This window comes from Spea bombifrons, chromosome 6 (assembly GCF_027358695.1).
Source record: "Spea bombifrons isolate aSpeBom1 chromosome 6, aSpeBom1.2.pri, whole genome shotgun sequence".
In the NCBI taxonomy this organism is placed as follows: Eukaryota; Metazoa; Chordata; class Amphibia; order Anura; family Pelobatidae; genus Spea; species Spea bombifrons.
The window spans coordinates 48,673,581-48,688,649 of NC_071092.1; the positions used below are offsets into that span (position 1 = coordinate 48,673,581).

Genomic DNA, 15,069 nt, shown 5'->3' on the forward strand with positions numbered 1-15,069 from the left:
AACAGGCAGATAGATAGATAGACCGACAGACAGATAGACAGACAGACAGACAGATAGATAGATAGATAGATAGATAGATAGATAGATAGATAGATAGATAGATAGATAGATAGATAGATAGACAGACCGACAGACAGATAGACAGACAGACAGACAGACAGATAGATAGATAGATAGATAGATAGATAGATAGATAGATAGATAGATAGATAGATAAATAGACAGACAGACAGACAGACAGACAGACAGATAGATATATGGATGGATAGATAGATAGATAGATAGATAGATAGATAGATAGATAGATAGATAGATAGATAGATAGATAGATAGACAGACAGACATAGATAGATAGATAGATAGATAGATAGATAGACAGACAGACAGACAGACAGACAGACAGACAGACAGACAGATAGATAGATAGATAGATAGATAGATAGATAGATAGATAGATAGATAGATAGATAGATAAATAGACAGACAGACAGACAGACAGACAGACAGATAGATAGATAGATAGATAGATAGATAGATAGATAGATAGATAGATAGACAGACAGACAGACAGATAGATAGATAGATAGATAGATATATGGATGGATAGATAGATAGATAGATAGATAGATAGATAGATAGATAGATAGATAGATAGATAGATAGACAGACAGACAGACAGACAGATAGATAGATAGATAGATAGATAGATAGATAGATAGACAGACAGACAGACAGACAGATAGATAGATAGACAGACAGACAGACAGACAGACAGATAGATAGATAGATAGATAGATAGATAGATAGATAAATATTTTTGTATCTTCCAAATAAGCTAGTTGCCTTAGCAACTGTAATATAAAATAAAGCAGCGGAATGCATTTCTTTTATATGGATTTAATGGGATTTCTGATACAGAAGCTAATATTTCGAATAGTTTGCGAAGGGCTCGGCAGATCCGGCACAACGCGCCGAACAAGAAACTTATCCCCAAATAATTGCCGCACAATTTAACCAATTCGGCTTTGGATCCAATAAAATAGATAAATAATCTATAGATAGATATATAAATAGATATTATATTAAATATATATAAATATATATTTTTATCAACATCAAAATATTGGTGTATTAGAAATGGGTTCTCAGCCTCCTGATCCATTCGGCAAGCGCAAATTTTTGCGCTATTATCATGATTAACCCCGTCCTGCAGAGGCTTGGACAGCATATTTTTACAAAGTGTTAATAGAATTTCTTCTAGTGCATCTTGCATTATATGCCATGTTTAAACATGAGCTGCCCCCATTAAGGGGTCATTAGACCAAAAAGGGGGCACAATCGTTTTTGGCTAGGTGTTTTGGGGCAGAATGTATTACAGGGCTGGGGCAGAATGTGTTTTGGGGCAGAATGTATTTCGGGGCCGGGGCAGAATGTGTTTTGGGGCAGAATGTATTTCGGGGCCGGGGCAGAATGTGTTTTGGGGCAGAATGTATTTCGGGGCCGGGGCAGTATGTGTTTTGGGGCTGGGGGTATAATATCTCTCTCATTCATTTTATCACTTTGTTTGCTGTATGTCCCATATTGACCCACAGCCTGGTCCCAGACTGTCAGCTCCTTTTCCCAGACTGCTTACTCCCTTCCCCCCAGCAGGCGGCAGCACTGAGCCGGCAGCCTGTGCCAAAAGCCCAGACGGCGGCGCGCAGCAGCAGACTGTCGCGGCGCTGTGACGTCAGAGCCTTAGTAAGCGGAGTTTGAAGCCAGTGCAGAGGGCGTCATGTCGGCTCTGAGGGCGCACAGGGTAAGCGGGGCTCCGAGGGGTCCTTTGGGGTGTAAACCGGCGAGAAGTAGCTGAAGATACCTCAGGGTTTTGGAGGGGATACTGTGAGCCTCCAGCTACTCGGGCCTTAACCCCTGTGATGCTGTGACCACAGCTGAGTGCCATGGTGTGAGAGTTTGACAGCTAGCTGCTGGCTGGGAGTGGTGAGCGTTTCATACCATCGGTCGGCAACCTGCGGTTCGAGTTATACTGTTACCGACAGGTTGTGGAGGGTAAATCTTCATGTCATGACCCCTGGGCCCCTAATGCCCGGGGCCAGCATCTGATCAGAGCCCCAGCCCCTGGTCCTTAATCCCGGATAGGTAAAAGCTTTTGACACCGGTTATAATTTTTTATACCGTATGTTTGTGTTTTTGGGTTAACTACCGCCCCCTCGAAATAATTTCACTGACCCCCCTAAAACTTAGCAGCACCCCCACCCAGAGAATGACCACAGCTGCTGCAGACCCTCTAATTTGCATGTAACCCCCCCCCCCAGACTCACAACAGTGATATGAAACCTGACCCTGCCTCGTAGCAAAGGGAGCCGCACCACAAACTAGGGCAAAGGTGAGCGGCAGAGCGTCTGCGTGACTTCGGGAATAATATAGCCCTTTACATAACTATTAACCCTTTAAGCTCCAATGCATCTGCTACTGTGTTATTTAATTGCACCAATGGGTACGCTCCTTTCCTATTATCGTGCTCTTGGTTTCCATGGTGACTTTTCCCCGTTCACTAGTTTGCAATCATGATTTCTTTTGAAACTTATTTCCTGATGCATTCCAGGGGTTTCTGGGGTTGATTATTTTAACTTCCATTACAAAGTAGTATTTTGGAACCGGACCCGTGGGGTGAGGGGGGCCAAACGTGAAATGTGTACCCATCAGACCCCCGGCTCGGGGCTTTTTTGAAATTCCGTTTTAAAAATGTGTTATTTGAGTTGGCGGTCTGGGGTTAACGGTCACTGGGTTTGTGATGGAAGGCCCCAGGAGTAAAAAAAAAAAAATAGTGACAGTGCTTCTGGGCATTGCAGGAAAAATACATATATTAACCCCCTAAAACCACTGTCTATTTGGGTCTTAGAAGCCCCCCGAGCCGGGAGATTCTATGGAGAGAACGGCTTTTATATAGAGATCCAGAACCCGCTGGCAGATCGGCCCCATCCGGCCCCGTCTAGTCGCCCGTTTCTCCTGCTGTAAAGACTCAAACCTTAATCAGTCGTTGGTCTCGTCTTAGATTCAGGAGCCGGATGTCTATCCCATGCATGTTTAATCCCCTCACAGTATTACCCGCTACCACTTCTGCTGGGAGGCTGCTCTGCTTCTCTACCACCCTCTCAGTAAAGTAAAACTTCCTTCTGTTCCATCGAATGCTCTGACCATCTGGTTTTGTTGGGCTCTCTGGTTTTTGTAACATTGGGCAGTAAATCTCAGCGTCTGATATATTGATTATTTTGCAGGTGCTGCAGCACATCGCACGGCGCGGCTGGAGGGCGCAGTCCACCTCCCCCCATGCAGCGGCTTCCTCCTTGCCGGCCGCGCAGGGGTTTAGCTTTGGTAAGTGAGAGATCGCACTTTCTGTTATGAGCAGATTGTTGGCAGAAGGGAAGGATGTATAATTAGCCGCGCGGTGACACGGGGGGGGGGGTGATCTGGACGGAATTTGGCAGATCTTCGCATACCTCCCAACCCCCCCCACCCAGGAAATGTGCAGTACGCATTCACTAAAGAATGACATTAAGACCAGAGGATTGCGGTCCTGAATCCTGCTGGGCTCTACCTCTGTCCAGAGAAGTAGGATAGAGTGCAAAATCAGGACTGTCCCATAGAAATCGGGACATTTGGGAGACCTAAATACCTTTCCCTCAGGCTGTATTAAACACGCCAACGTTCGATAACGTGTGATGTACACATGAAGAAATCCATGACACCTGACTGTAACTAAGAGCCGTACAGTATCTTAAATGTCTGTCTGGTGACCTTTTTTTATTATAGTCACATGGAGAAGCAAATATTTGTCTTATTTAATACTGAGAATTATTATTTATTATTTATGCGAGGCACCATTTTATCATATGGGTCGTGTGATCTTCCCGGCTCAGACACCGCACTGATCTGATTCTTTATGGCAGGGTTAATGAAGTCCTTTTTTACTGCAGACTTTCATACATTTAACAAAGGACAGGAGGGAAGCTTATTTGAAAACTAAGAGAAAAGTTACAACAAGAGACCGGAATCTAACACTAGAGAGGTCAGAGACTGAGATGGAAGGAAGGAAGTTTTATTTTACTGAGAGGGTGGTAGATAAGTGGAACAGCCTCCTAGCAGAGGTGGTAGAGGGTAATACAGTGAGGGGATTAAACATGCGTGGGATAGACATACGGCTCCTGAATCTAAGACGAGACCAACGACTGATTAAGGTTTGAATCTTTACAGCAGGAGAAACGGGCGAGACGGGGGGCCGATTTCTGCTAATCGGAGGCTCCTGCTGGATAATTGAGCGGACGCGTTCTGTTTGTCACAGGGTAGTATGATAATAGTATGATGAGGACATGGTGTGTTTACCTGGTATGTTGGGTAAAACTGTAGGCGCCCATCACATGCATCTTGAAAACATTTATTTTTCTCAGAATGCAATACAATGTTTTATTATATTTGATATCTAAAACAATTTTTTCTATATAATATATGTATTTTTTTATTATCAGAACTCAGCGAGCAGCAGAAGGAGTTTCAGGCCACGGCTCGGAAATTCGCCCGAGAAGAGATTATCCCGGTTGCTTCTCATTATGACAAAACAGGGGAGGTGAGCGGTTTATACGGCGTCTCCGGCGTTAAGTCGTTCAAACGCGTGATTGTAGCTGAAACGTTAACGTCCTTCTCCCTTCTAGTATCCGGTGCCGATCATTAAGCGCGCCTGGGAGCTCGGCTTGATGAACGGACATATCCCGGAGCACTGCGGTAAGTGTGCTCGGCGCTGTGCGGCGCGGTCCTGGTAAGAGGTCCTTTTGAGCGGTTTAGTGATTGTTGGTTTCCCGCGGCTGCAGGTGGGCTTAACCTGGGGATTTTCGACACGTGTCTCATCACCGAAGAGATCGCGTATGGATGCACCGGGATCCAGACGGCCATCGAAGCCAACTCTCTAGGGGTCAGTACTTTGACACGTCGCCCTCCCCGCATACTTAATGTCATTTTTTTTTAGCTGACACGCCGGTTCTGATCTAAAAATCAGTTTTATTTGTATGAACAAATAATAAGTTTGCGCTTTTAAATATTGCTGTTTGCTTTTCTAGCAAATGCCGGTTATATTGGCAGGAAACGAAGCTCAGCAAAAGAAATACCTGGGGAGGATGACGGAAGAACCGTTAATGTGTGTAAGTGATTCCAGCAGCATCTGCTTTGTGATCAGTGATGACGCGGGGGTCTTCATTAATTCATTGGAAGGGTGGAAAGAATTGTGTAGATTATTAAGTGTTGGAGGAACGCTTATTTGGGTGCTGCTGCCTAATTAGGGAAAGTATAACTTATTTATTTACACTAGTGGCGGTAAGACCACCTTTCAGACTTTGCATCGCCCAAGAAATTAATTAAGTCTGCAAAGTAAAGAACCAAAAGGGGATAGTCAGATATTAAAAAAAAAAAAAAAACCTCCACATTTGGGGGGGGGGGCAAAGTCTTCTGGGGCAAAAAAATCCATACTTGAATGTTGTCAACAGAAGAAAGTTTATTGTAACATCTTAACACAAGCAAAGCATTAAAGAAACAAACCGGATACGAGGCTCAAGATATTATAAAATATCAGGAAAGGTTTGAAATATACATATATATAATATATATTTTAACCAAAGACGCCTCTCGGGATTAACTGATTTGCCTTCAGACACCCCAGGTTTATGAGATGGTTCCTTTAGAGTATTTTTAGTCCCAACTCTTTATAAACTACTTAAAGGTTCCCCTAGAAAACCAGCCTTCAAAAATGGGGCGTTGTAGTGAAGTTTGTCTCTCGCTTTATGCCCAGGACTCTGTATGATTGAGTAGCCGGCCTCAGGGTGCGCCGGGTTCGCTGTATAAGCTTTTATCTGTGTCCTCCAGGCTTATTGTGTAACAGAACCAGGGGCCGGCTCGGACGTGGCAGGTTTAAAGACCAAGGCGGAGAAGAAGGGCGACGAATATGTAATAAACGGCCAGAAGATGTGGATCACGAATGGCGGCAAAGCCAACTGGTAAGATCGTTATTCGCCGTTACCGTTTATATGAATGTAGACCCTTCACAGTCAGGTGTTTTTTTTTTTTGCAATTCTCACAAATTTAGCCCCAATAAAATCTTGTCATTGACGGGTAACATTATGGGGCAGACTTGTGTACGATTCTGTATCAAGTGATAAACGTATTAATACATCCCTCCCAGTCCCCACCAGTGTCCTGTACTGGAGACTTCCCCATTTACCAATGCGTGTTTGGATTCAGATAAAGAGCGATGGAACGCGTGTTTATCCTGCGTCTCCGCTCACTGTCGCCTTCCGCAGGTATTTTCTTCTGGCGCGCACCAACCCCGACCCCAAGGCGCCCGCGGGAAAGGCTTTCACCGGATTTATTGTAGAGGCAAATAGCCCCGGCATACAGATCGGGCGGAAGGTAGGTGGTCCGGATAATGTAATCGATGGGTTTATACAGGCCAGCGACCCCTGTATTCCGGGGCATTATGGGAACCGTCAGCAATCAGAACTGCCCTAGTACGTTGTGTTTTGTTCTTTGTTCTGTGAATATTGTATGGATTTGCACCCAAAGCTGGCCCAAAGAGACCAAATGATATGATCCCTGTAGGTAATTTTTTGCGATGCCCGATCCCGGCCCCATAGACCACGTATGAAGCTGTCTCGGCGGGTTTTATATTTGAGAACAGAGAGACACAATTGTGACTGTTTTATTCCCATAATGCATTGTTTTTGCGCTCACTACTGGTGGTAATGACATAAAAATAACACTTAAGCCGTTCTTCTACGCACACAGAATAAAGTTCAGGATTTGGGAACTACCAAAAAATGATCGTTGTAATCTGCTGTAATTAAGTAAAAACGAGCCACTTCTATGTTTTTGCTGAAGTTTCGGGCGGTTATCCGTTGCATGCGCCGGCGCCGCGTCTCAGAGAGAGCTTTACGCATCTCCGCAAAGCGTCCGTCTGATAGGAGGCTGTAGATTTATTCACCTTTCAAAGTGCAGCCGCCTTCCTACGGTTTAGGATTCTGGAGGAACGTTTCTCCGGTTACATCTTCAGCTGGGATTCCCGACCCGAACGCCGATTGCCCAGCGGGATACGTTTGTAGCCGTTTCAGTAACGGCGTCTGGATAGGATGTAGAGCGACTAATAGAGCCGGGATGTATTTCTAAATATTTTCCTTTTGGGGCAAAATGTCATGTTTTCTCTGCAGATTTATAGGGATTCACTGGTTTTCTTCTGTCTCTGAATCCAGGAGCAGAACATGGGCCAGCGCTGCTCGGACACCAGAGGAATTGTTTTCGAGGATGTGAGGGTCCCTGTGGAAAATGTCTTGATCGGAGAAGGAGCCGGATTTAAGATCGCCATGGGTGCCTTTGATAAGACGAGGCCCCCGGTAAGAAGTGTTTGGTTGTAAAATAATGTAAAAAAAACCAACCTTTTCCGCTTACGAGAGAGAATGTGCCCGGTGACTTTTTATTTCCTCCCCTGTACCGCAGGTTGCCGCTGGTGCCGTAGGCTTAGCTCAGAGGGCTCTGGATGAAGCCACCAAATACTCCCTGGAAAGAAAGACCTTCGGAAAACTGATTGCCGAGGTAATTGCCACTTGTGCTGCTGAATTTTCAAAATGATGCTAGTCCCCCGTTTGTCTCTCAAACCTCAAACCTTAATCAGTTGTTGGTCTCGTCTTAGATTCAGGAGCCGTATGTCTATCCCATGCATGTTTAATACCCTCACTGTATTACCCTCTACCACCTCTGCTGGGAGGCTGTTCCACTTATCTACCACCCTCTCAGTAAAGTAAATCTTCCTTCCATTACATCGTTGTGTGTGCGCTCGCTAATCTGCTGTCCGCAGGAGATGTATTTTATTATTTTTAGTGGTTTTTTTTAAAATCTTTTAAATGTAATATTTCCGTTTCCTGCGTATTTCAGCACCAAGCGGTGTCCTTCCTGCTGGCAGAGATGGCCATGAAAGTGGAGCTCGCCAGGTTAGCGTATCAGAGAGCCGCCTGGGAAGTGGATTGTGGCAAAAGGAACACATATTACGCGTCCATCGCCAAGGCCTTCGCCGGGGACATCGCCAACCAAGTGGCTTCCGACGCCGTCCAGGTGTTTGGGGGAAACGGCTTTAACAGCGAATATCCCGTGGAAAAGCTCATGAGAGACGCAAAGATCTACCAGGTACGTGCGGCCGGGTCCAAATATTTAACTCGGACCTCAAGCGTTTCAAGGGTCTTCTATGGACAGCTGGGTCTGGAAGTAGGAGGAGGTTAGAGGGAGAGATCGCTGCAGGAGGAGCTTAAATCCCAGTGCAGAAACTTACATTTCTTGTATTTTTTTAGTTTTAACATAACTAATTCTACTATAATTCCAAGAGCTAATGCTGGCTGGAGTTTTTTATACAGATATTTGCATGAGAGCTTTGGTAAATATAGGGTTTTGCATGATGTCATCAGGACCTGCTGTGCTGTAATATTAGTCTAATGATGTCATATACGAGGCAGGCAGAACTGAAATTTGTTTCTTTTTTCCAGATCTACGAAGGCACGGCACAGATCCAAAGACTTATCATCGCACGAGAACACCTGGGCAGGTTCAAAAAATGAATAAACCCCTCTGTAGCATTAATTACCCCATCACCAAAAAAAACCCACCTGTGACCGCTTTTTGGGTGTTCTAGGTAATAAGCACCTTTCTCGGCAGAATTCTTTCTCTGATCTCTGGATGACTGTGAATTCTTCGATAAGTAGCAGCGATAGGTAATCACTTCTGGCGTCTGAGGGGTTAACGCCGCTTTGTAGAGACGTATGTTGCGGTCGGAGAGAAGTGCCTGTAATTTACCGATTATCTATGCAACGTACACAAAGGAATGTTTCTGTGGACTCCGCTTAACCTGTGATTTCCAAAAATAATAAATTCCATCCAAGAAATTCCGCCTGAATATAAATAAACATTTTTTAAGATCTCGTGTAAATCGCTGTTTGTGTTCTTTTCTTTTCTGAGTGTTTTTTCATTTTACCTGTCAATTTAGCTTTAAGTCCCCTGGGGGGAGTGTTGGATGTGCAGATTCTTCTCTTCATGATTTTAAAATTGCACAAAAATGTATAAAACAAAAATCAGCAACTTGACAATAAGGGCGAGATAATTTAACGGGGAGGAATAATCCTAGAGATCCTGAGAACAGGAGGTTAAGGTGGATGCTCCCTTAGTAAATACAAAGAGGTTATCTAAAAACATTGTTTGTTTTTACAGTAGACACATGTTTTGGGCTTGTAACAGGCAATGATTGGGAACAGTGACAGATTACAAGAATATGGTAAAAATACCCCCCAGCAGATGCCTTTTTAGTGAATTTGTATGCAAACTTACTTTGTTGATAGATATGTGATAGAAAATATATATATATACCGGTATATTTTATACAAAAAATAAAACCATTAAAAAAATTTTTTTTAAAAGTATACTTTATGTACAGAGCTGTGAATAAATGAACTTGTCGGTGGGAGAGATGAAGGTTCCCGGTATCTTAGGTTCCTGCCTCTTGATGTAACTTTTCTCCTCCTTTGGAATAAACTTCTATCCTCTAAGTGACTGAGGAGAGAATATTGAATGTGAAAGAAGTAACAAGGCATTAATTACTAAAACCACTGGTTTCACAGATTTTTTGTCCCGAAACAGTTATTAATCTCAGTGAGATTTGTGGGTTTTCAGGGATTGCGAGTACTCCTGCGCCTGGGGCACGTAGCTGCACCCTGTAACCGACAGGTGGCAGCATGTGCTTTGTATAAGGCGAGAGGTGGATTATGGGAATTGTAGTTCTTCATTCTACGCAGTTCTTCATTCTATGCGGGACATTTATTGTGTTTATAGCCGCTAATCCCCAGAAAGACTATTGGGCGGCAGGATGATGACCCCTATCCCGGCAGACAGGCAGCGAAAGGGCAGCTGGATGACGGACGCCCTCGCCAGGCAGTCAGGGAGTGAGTAAAGCAGCTGGGTGAGGACCCCTTGCCTGACAGACAGGCAGTGAGTTGGGCAGTCGGGTAAGGACCTCTTGCCTGACAGACAGGCAGTGAGTTGGGCAGTCGGGAAAGGACCCCTTGCCCGGCAGACAGGCAGCAAGTGGGCGAGGATCCATTGGATTGAGGACCCCGCCCGGTTCCACCATGGTAAGTCTTCACCTGTCACTGTAAAATGTGCCGTTAGTGGCAAACGGTGAGTTTTCATTATTAGATGAAGCTGCTTCTTAAATTTGCCCTGAGGGCACAGCCCCTGGCATCTGCCTCAGACCCCCAATCTGACCTCCCCCCACCCCGGTCATGTTTGGGGTGAGATGAAGCTTCTCTGTCATGTAATCAATAATTTCTTTTTTTTATTTTAAGGGAACCCCCCAGAAGGACGTCATCGTCAAACCCGATGCCCCCAAAACCCTGATGCTCGACAAGCATGCGCAGTACATCGAATCCTACGGAGCCAAGAAAGATGATTACGTGCGTGCGGCTCGGCAAATCCTTGTTTCTTCTGCGCTGTCCTGTGTCGCCCCCACTTTCGTCCCCCCGTAGCGTGTTTACAGCATTGACACGTATTTCACACGCCTGAACTCTGCGGCTCCTTTACACGAGACCAGAGATAAGATCCTTTTAAACGCAGCGCCAGATTCTTATTTTACACAAGGGGTTAAAAAATGCTCTTTAATAACTTTATATGTAAAGGCTTTATGAGTAAGATATCATTTAAAGATTAAAAATGCTGTATAAATTGCACAGCGCTGCTGAATATGATGGCGCTATAGAGATCTAATACGACGTCTGTGTGCTTTTAGGAATACTGCATGTCGGAGTATCTGCGCATGAGCGGCGTCTACTGGGGGCTGACCGTCATGGACCTTATGGGGGAGCTGCATCGAATGAACAAAGACGAAATCTTAGCTTTTATCGCGTCCTGCCAGCACGACTGCGGCGGATTCAGCGCCAGCATCGGCCACGATCCCCACCTGCTGTACACGCTGAGCGCCGTGCAGGTATTGCGCCATAATGCGCCGGAGTATTCTGCGTTATCGGTATCCCGGAGACGTCAGAACAGTCGGAGACGATTGTTATTTAGAATTCCAGCAGCGGCTTATTGCTGATTGGCTGGAGTGGGAAGCTGCGGCACGATGTTCACTGGAGAAATTCTCATTTCCGTGTAGATCGCAGTTTAAAGTTGGCTGTTTACGAGGAGGCGGCGCTGATCGCTTTTGTAATGTACAGCGCTGCGGAATCTGATGGCGCTATAAAAAAAAATAAATAGAAAAAAAGTTGCCCTACGCTTTGTGGTGTTTTAGATTAAGCTGAACTAAAAACTTAAAGAAATAAGTTCTGCTTCCTTATCCCGGTTCAGAAGCTGAATATATATATATATATATATACTGCACAGTATTTTCACAAGAATTATTAGGATTTCGGCTGATGAGCTGCTAGTGATTTTTTTTATTCGTCACATTCTGTACCTGCCTCGCCACCATTATTATTACTTTACCTACTAGAATCAGGCTTGTCATCAGTTGCAGTCAAGTGTATAAAGGGTTTTTTTTAAATTTATTTTTGTTAATTTCCTTTTAATTCTGTGATTTATGTTTTTTTGCAGATTCTTACTCTTTTCGATAGCCTTTCTGTAGTTGACACCGACAAAATAGTGGAATACGTCCAGAGCTTGCAGAAAGAGGATGGATCTTTTTCTGGAGACAAGTGGGGTAATGTCTTCTTTCCTTTTTTAATGTAAATATTTGAGTATTTGGGAAAATAACTGTAGTTAAGGGAGTGAAACGGCTGATAGAGTCCAAAAGAGGGGAAAGCGCAGAGGATTCCTGGGTTATATGAAGTTTCAGGCTTCCCGCAGGGTCATGTGGTGTCTGAAGGGTTAAAGGGCTGTGTTGCCTGAGCAGAGTTATAGACAGTAATCCGGTATCGAGGAAGAACTGTGCTGTGGCTGGGAAGTCTGTTGCGGTCTCGTGTTTATTGTGTTGTTTGTTTTGCTTACATTGTATAATTTTTTTGTATTTCAGGGGAAATTGACACCCGGTTTTCTTTTTGCGCTGTTGCAACGCTTGCACTTTTGGTAAGATAACCGGTCACCGTATTCGTGTTCATAGACCTAAAGAGGGTCGTCGTATTAAAGTGTTACGGCATTTGTGATTAAAGGTTTTATTGCTTTTTGATTGGCTGTGAGGATTGTGTGGCTCGGCAACGCTCTGCACATAGAACTTAATGCTCCAGAAACAAATATACACTTTTTGATCAAATTCAACATTTTGCCGCTTGATGTACGTGCTTTATTATGACGGCAGCAATCCAAAATCTGGAAACTGAATTTTACTTTACTGAAAGGGAGGCAGATAAATGGAACAGCCTCTCAGCAGGGGTGGTAGAGGGTAATACAGTGAGGGTATTAAACATGCATGGGATAGACATACGGCTCCTGAATCTAAGACGAGACCAACAACTGATTTAAGGTTGGAGTCTTTACAGCAGGAGAAACGGGCGACTAGACGGGGCCGGATGGGTTATTTGCAGATACCTTGTCTTGTCTGTGAGTCGTTCCCTTTTTTTCCGTACTAAACAGACTTTTCTGCCCCTGCAGGGCCGGCTGGACTCCGTTAACATACAGAAGGCTATAGAGTTTGTGTTGTCCTGCATGAACTTTGATGGAGGCTTTGGCTGCAGACCGGGCTCCGAGTCTCACGCCGGGCAGGTAGGAAAAGATTTCCTGCAATCAGGAAGCAAAATTACCGATTAGTAAAAATGAACCCTGAAATCAGCCGTTTCTGTGTTTTTGTAACCTTGTTTTTTGGACTGCATCCAATCCAAAGCAGAGCCCCCCTAACCCCGCCCCCCCAATATATATATATACATATATACATATATTCAGATCTGTCCTTTATTGCTGAAGATTTATTAAGTAGAAAAAGATTCGGTGCTGTTAATTACCGCCAGCGGTTCATGTTGCAGGGAGTAGTTTTCCATTTGATCTCCTCCCCTCTACACTCCTCGTGGGGGGCGATGCCGCACGTCCGCCGGTTCCCGTATGCAAGCTGTGCGCGTATTTCTCCAATGCAGCGCCGTTAAGGCCTTATGTTTGTAATTCTAGATCTATTGTTGCACAGGATTCTTGGCCATCACTGACCAGCTTCACCAAATCAACGCTGACCTGCTGGGCTGGTGGCTCTGTGAACGGCAGTTACCCTCCGGAGGACTCAACGGGCGACCCGAGAAGGTATGTGCCCCCCGACTCGCTGTAACGGGTGGACTTTTCTTCAAAGACGAAGGTGTCACCTTGTGCCTATATTTTCTTACCTTGTTGGGCTTATTCATGTCCCTTTTATATATATATTTATACTGTTCAAATGTTTTGGGTCACTGAGATGTTTTCATGGAAAACAAGATGAGAGTTGGTACCGTGTTAGCCGTAGAAAACGAGGACATTTCAGGCTGTAACATAATTGCAAAAGGGTTTCTAACTATCAATTACCCTTTTAAACTTGGATCAGCGAACACAACGTGTCATTGGAACACAGGAGTGATGGGAGTGATAAAGGGCCATTGGAACACAGGAGTGATGGGAGTGATAAAGGGCCATTGGAACACAGAAGTGATGGGCGTGATAAAGGGCCATTAGAGCACAGGAGTGATGGGAGTGATAAAGGGCCATTGGAACACAGGAGTGATGGGAGTGATAAAGGGCCATTGGAACACAGGAGTGATGGGAGTGATAAAGGGCCATTGGAACACAGGAGTGATGGGAGTGATAAAGGGCCATTGGAACACAGGAGTGATGGGAGTGATAAAGGGCCATTGGAACACAGAAGTGATGGGCGTGATAAAGGGCCATTAGAGCACAGGAGTGATGGGAGTGATAAAGGGCCATTGGAACCCAGGAGTGATGGGAGTGATAAAGGGCCATTGGAACACAGGAGTGATGGGAGTGATAAAGGGCCATTGGGACACAGGAGTGATGGGAGTGATAAAGGGCCATTGGAACACAGGAGTGATGGGAGTGATAGAGGCCATTGGAACACAGGAGTGATGGGAGTGATAAAGGGCCATTGGAACACAGGAGTGATGGGAGTGATAAAGGGCCATTGGAACACAGGAGTGATGGGAGTGATAAAGGGCCATTGGAACACAGGAGTGATGGGAGTGATAAAGGGCCGTTGGAACACAGGAGTGATGGGAGTGATAAAGGGTCTCTGTACGACTATGAAGAGATTCCATAAAAAATCAGCCGTTTCCTGCTACAACAGTCATTTATAGCATTAACCCCACCTGTGCTGGATTTCTGATCCATTTCATGTTATTTTAATGGGGAAAATCTGCTTTTCTTTCAAAATCAGGGACAAGTGACCCCAAACGTATGAACGTTAATATACTATATGCAAATAATATACATACGAATTATATTTTTTTTCATTAGCTGCCGGACGTTTGTTATTCGTGGTGGGTTTTGGCTTCCTTGAAAATAATCGGGAAACTCCACTGGATAGACAGAGACAAACTGCGCTTGTTTATTTTGGCGTGCCAAGATGAAGAGACGGGCGGTTTTGCCGACAGACCGGGCGATATGGTAGGTGATCGGCAACCGGGACATGAACAATTCATACAAATCAAACAAATGGGGGGAAAAAAAACATACAAAAAGGCAGATTATGTAATTTTGAAATATTTTTTATTCTGTGTATTTCCTCGAAGGTCGATCCGTTTCACACGCTGTTCGGAATCGCCGGGTTATCTCTGCTGGGAGAAGAAGGAATTAAGCCGGTGAATCCGGTGTACTGCATGCCGGAAGAAATCATTCGGCGAATAAACATTCAACCTGAAACCCTGGGCTAGAGTCTCCCCGCGGCCCCCGAGCTTCATCACACACGAGGGCCACCAGTGAAACAAACACTATAACCTTTACATCTTTATTTTATTAATAAACACGTTTATAGCCACGTTTTGCCGTTGGTATCGCACGCGTTTTACCTTTCCCCTCGTTGGCCGGAGCAGGAAAGAAGTT

At 44.7% G+C, this 15,069-nt stretch overlaps 2 protein-coding genes across 2 annotated transcripts; both read left to right on the forward strand.

The window, feature by feature from the left end:
- The first annotated feature begins 1,716 nt into the window (after nucleotides 1-1,716).
- On the forward strand, nucleotides 1,717-9,010 carry ACADM (acyl-CoA dehydrogenase medium chain). Its single transcript, XM_053469711.1, has 12 exons — nucleotides 1,717-1,798; nucleotides 3,279-3,375; nucleotides 4,527-4,624; nucleotides 4,710-4,779; nucleotides 4,866-4,966; nucleotides 5,112-5,192; nucleotides 5,911-6,041; nucleotides 6,345-6,453; nucleotides 7,290-7,430; nucleotides 7,534-7,629; nucleotides 7,969-8,217; nucleotides 8,571-9,010. Exons 1-12 carry the CDS (start codon nucleotides 1,775-1,777, stop codon nucleotides 8,640-8,642), a joined length of 1,269 nt encoding a protein of 422 aa, XP_053325686.1. The 5' UTR covers nucleotides 1,717-1,774; the 3' UTR covers nucleotides 8,643-9,010.
- Nucleotides 9,011-10,124: 1,114 nt separating this feature from the next.
- RABGGTB (Rab geranylgeranyltransferase subunit beta) lies at nucleotides 10,125-15,004 on the forward strand. Its single transcript, XM_053469714.1, has 9 exons — nucleotides 10,125-10,205; nucleotides 10,419-10,526; nucleotides 10,859-11,056; nucleotides 11,662-11,767; nucleotides 12,080-12,132; nucleotides 12,655-12,765; nucleotides 13,162-13,287; nucleotides 14,485-14,634; nucleotides 14,760-15,004. Exons 1-9 carry the CDS (start codon nucleotides 10,203-10,205, stop codon nucleotides 14,898-14,900), a joined length of 996 nt encoding a protein of 331 aa, XP_053325689.1. The 5' UTR covers nucleotides 10,125-10,202; the 3' UTR covers nucleotides 14,901-15,004.
- Nucleotides 15,005-15,069: the final 65 nt, after the last annotated feature.

Bases quoted from the DNA above. Each gene is read 5' to 3' on its own strand.
- ACADM (XM_053469711.1), top strand. From the start codon at position 1,775: ATGTCGGCTCTGAGGGCGCACAGG. The intron at 4,625-4,709 runs GTGAGCGGTTTA...TCTCCCTTCTAG, and splicing joins ATTATGACAAAACAGGGGAG to TATCCGGTGCCGATCATTAA. The intron at 7,630-7,968 runs GTAATTGCCACT...TGCGTATTTCAG, and splicing joins TCGGAAAACTGATTGCCGAG to CACCAAGCGGTGTCCTTCCT.
- RABGGTB (XM_053469714.1), top strand. The intron at 11,057-11,661 runs GTATTGCGCCAT...GTTTTTTTGCAG, and splicing joins ACACGCTGAGCGCCGTGCAG to ATTCTTACTCTTTTCGATAG. The intron at 12,133-12,654 runs GTAAGATAACCG...CTGCCCCTGCAG, and splicing joins TTGCAACGCTTGCACTTTTG to GGCCGGCTGGACTCCGTTAA.